At 40.7% G+C, this 6,057-nt stretch overlaps 1 protein-coding gene across 1 annotated transcript; it reads right to left on the bottom strand.

Moving 5' to 3' along the window:
• Positions 1-1,571: 1,571 nt before the first annotated feature.
• Positions 1,572-5,839, bottom strand: LOC137374966 (extracellular calcium-sensing receptor-like). The gene is made up of 5 exons (XM_068041581.1): positions 5,582-5,839; positions 4,565-5,395; positions 4,177-4,404; positions 2,592-2,715; positions 1,572-2,485 (listed from the first exon to the last, which is right to left on the bottom strand). The coding sequence occupies exons 1-5, from the start codon at positions 5,837-5,839 to the stop codon at positions 1,572-1,574; spliced, it is 2,355 nt and encodes a 784-aa protein (XP_067897682.1).
• Between the last annotated feature and the right edge of the window lie 218 nt (positions 5,840-6,057).

Genomic DNA, 6,057 nt, shown 5'->3' with positions numbered 1-6,057 from the left:
TCTTATCATTTAAGAAATACTCTGCACATCTATTCCTCCTACTAAAGTGGATAACCTCACATTTTTTCCACATTATAGTCTATCTGCCACATTCTTGTCCACTCACTCAGTCTGTCCAAATCCTCTTGAATACACTTTGCATCTTCCTCACAACACACATTTCTAGCTATTTTTGTGTCCTCCACAAACTTGGAAATATTACATTTGGTCCCCACATCCAAATCATTGATAGATATTGTGAACAGCTGGGGTACAAGCACTGATCCCTGTGCTACCCCACGAGTCACAGACTGCCAATGTGAGAATGACCCATTTATTCCTACTCTCTGCTTTCTGCCTGTTGGCCAATCCTCATTGTATGCCCATCTATTATCTCCTATACCATGTACTTTAATTTTGCTAACCAATCTCCTGTGGGGGACTTCATCAAAAGCCTTCTGAAAATCCAAGTATACCACGTTCACCGATTCCCCTTTATCAATTCTGTTAGTAACATCACAAAACTCCAACAGGTTCGTCTAACATAATTCCTCATTCATAAATCTATGATGACTATGCCCAATCGGATTATGAGAATAATGGTTAAGGTATTGATGTCAGCTAAACAGTTAAATTGTCTTTAAACTCAACCAACAGTTTTGCATAACTTAACTGACATGGCAGAACAGCCGAGGGCCGTCCCATGGACATCCAGTGTCATGTGAAACCTGCAGGAAACATTTTTGCATTCTTGAAAACGACAGATGCAAGACGTTCCGCCAAATGTTCCAGCTCAAGCTCAGAGTGTCAGAGCTTGAAAAGCAGATGACGTCGCCAATACAGAAGCAACGTTTTCTGGAGGTACAGAACCCGCGGTTCCACCGTTCAGGAAGAGAGGGAGTGGGGGAACACAAGGCAGACTCGGACGAACTGGCAGGCAGTGCAAGAATCCCCTGGGAATGTAACACTCACAAGTTGTCAGTGTTGAATACCAGTCAAGATGATGATACCTCGCGGGATTGCAGTCAATATTGGAAGACATAGCTGCACAAGAGGCACAAGAACTTTTAAAAATATCGACGTTATCGGAGATTCGGTAAACAGGCGGATAGGCAACGACAGGCGTGAGTCCCTTGCACTCCTGGTGCCAGGTTAAAAATTTATCACTGAACTTATGCAGTGCATTCTGCTGGGGAACTGCCAAAAGTCGTGGTCCATGTTGGAAACTACGGCATTGATAGGAACATCCTACAGTTTCAGGTGCGAGAAAAAAGACGTCACCACAATGCATGAAAGAACAGGACATCAAAGGTAGTACTCTCTGAACTGCTGCCAGTACTACGGGCTAATAAGTAGAGAAACCACGTAATATTAACTCTAAAATGTTTAATAATTGCATGTCAAATTTTAATTCTACAATTTAAAGTGGATTCTTCGAGCATATTATGATACAATAAAGGACCAACTTATAAACATATACTTGAGCTTGATAGATTAATCTATTTGTAGAATATGAGCTAATTGCTATACAAATCCTTCGAAGGACATATTTTGTGCCAGTGAAGATTCATACAAGCGGGTGTTATCGTTCTTTAAAGCCGCTTTTCAATCACTTTACCCATTAGATTCTTCTTTGTATTTTTCTCCGGAGTTATCATGATAATGTAACACTTTGGAGCAAAAATGCAAAGCAGCAATCCGAAACTGGAGGCCAGAATCGCAAACACTTCCACCGCTACAGTGTATTTCCCAGGAGAACTCACAGAAGCCGGGATAAAAGTTATCCAAACAGCACAAAAGATCAGCATGCTGAAAGTGATACATTTCGCTTCGTTGAAATTATCTGGCAGCTTCCGGGCGAGAAAAGCCAAGACAAAACATACGCATGATAACAAAGCGATATAACCTGATGCAGAATAGAAAGCTGCCAAAGAACCCGCATCGCATTCTAAAATAATAATTTCCCTGTAATAGTTTGTGTTCTTCATAGGAAATGGCGGCGCAATCATCAACCAAAGGGCACATATTAAACCCTGAACGAATGTTAGGAGGAAAACACTTACACGTTGCTGTTTTTGACCAAACCATTTCATCCTGTTACTGCTGGGATGCGTGGCCTTAAATGCCATCAGCACGAGGATGGTTTTAACCAAAACGCAGGAAATACAAAGGACAAATGTAACACCGAATGCTGTGTGTCGTAACATACAAGACCAGTCAGAGGGTTCGCCAATGAATGTAACTGAGCACAAAAAACAGCACATTAATGCTAAAAGAAGGAGGAAGCTCAGCTCGGAATTGTTCGCTTTGACAAGAGGTGTTTCTCGATATCTAAAGAAAAGAACAATTATATTGATAGCCATGCACACTCCAATCAATGCAAGAGTCACCAGAACAATTCCCAGGATTTCTGTAAAAGCCAGATATTCTATTTTCTTCGGTATACATTGATCTTTCTGATCATTGGACCAGTAAAGGAAAGGACATTTGATGCAGTCTATGGAATCTAAGAGAAAAGAAGAAAATAATGAAAATAAAAATTTCTTTTCAGATTTCACTGCAGACATTTGCTGAAACATGCAGATTTAAGTAAAATCTAATTTTCGACTCACCTGTAGTGTTACTAATTTCCCCATCCGCACAGGGAGTGCAGTCAAAGCAACAAACAGGTTGCCCTTTTCTCGCCGTCTTTCTCGTTCCAAGAGAACAACCTTCAGAGCATACCGCATGGGGGATCTTCAATGAAGGAAACGATAGATTATCTACCTTAATAAAAGCAAAATACTGCGGATGCTGGAAATCTGAAACAAAAACAAGAAATACTGGAATCACTCAGCAGGTCTGGCAGCATCTGTGGAAAGAGAAGCAGAGTTAACGTTTCGGGTCCGAAGAAGCGTCACTGACCCGAAACGTTAACTCTGCTTCTCTTTCCACAGATGCTGCCAGACCTGCTGAGTGATTCCAGTATTTCTTGTTTTTGTTTCAGATTATCTACATTGTACTGTTGATAGATATGCTGAAAATGCATTTATTTGTAACTGTGTCTTCATCGGCAAATTACATCTGTACAATTAAGGTTCAAGTTTATATTGTATTCTGCGACCTTCATATATAAGTGCAATGTTTTACTGACTTGAATCCTCCAACTTTATGAAGGCCAAGGGAGCTCTCCCTACTCGCTTTCTAACATTCGTCACGCAATTAATATCCTCGGAATGAGATTAACTGGTTATTTCTCTCCAGTATTGTTTGGCGAATATTGATGTCCGCCAAATATTTGCTAAGCAACAAGGAACAAACTTCAAAAACAATTATTTTGCTGTGCAGTTCCGGGTACGCCATGAGGAGGTGAATGATGTGCTATTGGTGACGTGTTAGCTTGAGTTTAATTTTTAAATTGAACTACCCTTCACACATATTTGCCCAAGACCCTAATCTGTCATCTTGCAGGCTCTTGAAATCTTCCGAGTCTATCATTCCAATGGATATGATGTTGTCATCACATTTCGATACCAGTTCAGGGCTTTCGGCATTTGGTTTTACGAGTGTGAGATTTTATTATCCACTAAAAATAAAGGGGGAAATAAGCAGTACCTCAGATTGTAACGGCGGGAACGGTGGGAACGGTGGCCTCTACGCATCTAGAGAAAAAGACACACATCCCTGGAACTCGCAGCGAACTATATCTTGCCAATCAGGAAAAAAATATCCATTTACTCCAACTGCCGGTTTTCTAAACTTCTCCCATAATACCGGTTTATCTTTTGTATAATGCGTCTTAATAGCTCCAACTTTCTTCTGTGAAATTTTATCAAATGATGCTTTGAGAAATTAATACATCCTCCCTTGGCCAAATGCAATTTCACCTCACCCACTAATTGGAAAACTGACGGGTCGTGTGCAAGAGTGGTTTTTCACCCCGCCAGATTTCACTCTCCATTGCCTTCTACCAGTTACCATAGATTTTAGCCCTTGAGAGAATCTGGCAAATTACCAGTCAAAACATATTAAATTAGTAAATCCCGAGACCCTCTGTAAACGGCTGTAAACTTGGCCCAGGTATCAGTTTCCTTGGGCTTTACCTATTCATAGTCTTTATTTTTATCTGGTCAGAATGGTATTGGCAAATAAAATAATGAAGCATGAGTAATTATGATATGCACTAAAACGACACTAATTTTCAATTGGCAGACATACCTCCTGGCCACCACCGCTCCAGACAATGTGCTTCGGGTTCAACACCAATTCTTTCCCCGGCGGTGCTGACCCATTATAATGTCCAACTATCTTCACTTCAATATCGCCGTTTGGACTCATTTGCCAATTTACAAAGTCGTACCCGGCTACTGGATTGCCATTATCATCGAAATACACTTTCTCACCAGTTTTTGTTGTGAAGTGTACGGACTTCATATAATGGAGAAGCTTTAAAAAACAATGCGACAAATTTCGCCATGATTCTTATCTGCAACCAAAGGTACTTTTCATACATTAATCAATCAATATTTCCAAAACATTACTTCACAGTTATTCCCCTTGATTTTGCAATTAAAGTGAATTAAATTAAATAGGGTATATGATCTACCTGCCACGGTTGAAAGTCTGTCACATATGCACATGTATTGTTTCTAAATGGTCCTTTGCCATTTTCACATGAATACATGTCGTGCAGTGCGTGTGCGAAGGTATAAACTGCTTTATATACATTGTAGGAACTTCCGTCCAGAGTTAGGTCAGTATAGACGTTGTGTATTTCATGCAAACTTTCATTTCCAGTACACTGAGGGAGCTGAGAAGATCCTACTCGGCTTGTGGTGTTATCCAATATTAGAGAGCATCCGAACGTCATTTCCCAAAACTCCCTTACCAAACTATCACCAGGGAACATAGAAGGATGAACCCCGAGCAGGAAGTCCCGCAGTCCTGGGACTTCTACTGCACGCACCGCAGTTCCGATTGCCCCAGTAAGGAATCTCGATCTCTTATCTGGAGCAATAATATCTGCTGTAATCCATCCTTCACTCCCTATCCATTGCATTCCAGTGAGATTCTGCCGTAAAATCTCGGCAAAGAAAACGCGCATTTCCCCCGATGGAGCAAAAGCCACCACGACTTTTGTAGTTGACGCTTTTATCACGCTGACAATTCGCGTAATTTTTTCTGCAGGATCCGTTCTCGTAAATGATTCAGAGAAGGCAATGCAAATGCCGAAACTCACGGCAGCTTCAATAAACGCTTTCATTCCCGATCTGCCATAGTCATTGTTGCTGTTAATGGTTCCAATCCAAGTCCATCCAAACCTCTTAACAAGTTGAACCAATGCCTTGGATTGATGGTAATCACTTGGTATTGTTCGATAAAAAGTCGGATATTCGTTCCTATTACTGAGACATACACACGTGGAAAAGTAACTAACCTGTAATCAATGAAATACGGAACAATTAAAGTGATCATTTGCATGCTGGTGAAACAAGCATACTTCGAGGCGAGAGTAATACCACTGAGCCAGATCTGTACTTTAAATATACTCCTAGGTATATATCTAGTAATTAATTGGTTCAATTTGTTTGATAGTAGCTGCAATAATTTCACCGAATCTCACCATTGGTATTTTAAATAAACCGATTGTTCTTGCCACTGCTATAGATGCTGAGGATCCATCACAACCAACAATACCAGCGACATTGAGAGACCCGTTGCAGACTCGACCCACATATGCTTCTTCCTGCCCATTAACGAGAGTCAGAGCGACTTTTGTTGCAATCTTTGGGGACGCGCAGTCATCGTAAAGTCTGTAACCCAAAGTAATGTTGGGGAGAAGTGTTGCATCCTTGTTTATTTCCTCGATTGCATAAAGCATGGCCTGCGCAAGGCGAAAAGCCCTTAATCCAAAACTGAGGGGCAAACACAGTTGGCATTTAGAGAACGTCATAATATCTAACAATATTTGTAAAGCAAAGAACAGCGCGATCCACATTATATCCATTCTCTCGGTATTTCTTTATGGATTTATTAGTGTTGTATTAAGAGCACCTAGTTTTGGTTTCTATTCTTGTACAGTACAAACTGCTTGCTCGA

This window comes from Heterodontus francisci, chromosome 11 (assembly GCF_036365525.1).
Source record: "Heterodontus francisci isolate sHetFra1 chromosome 11, sHetFra1.hap1, whole genome shotgun sequence".
Lineage (NCBI taxonomy): Eukaryota > Metazoa > Chordata > Chondrichthyes > Heterodontiformes > Heterodontidae > Heterodontus > Heterodontus francisci.
This window is presented reverse-complemented; position numbering and strand designations above follow the sequence as displayed.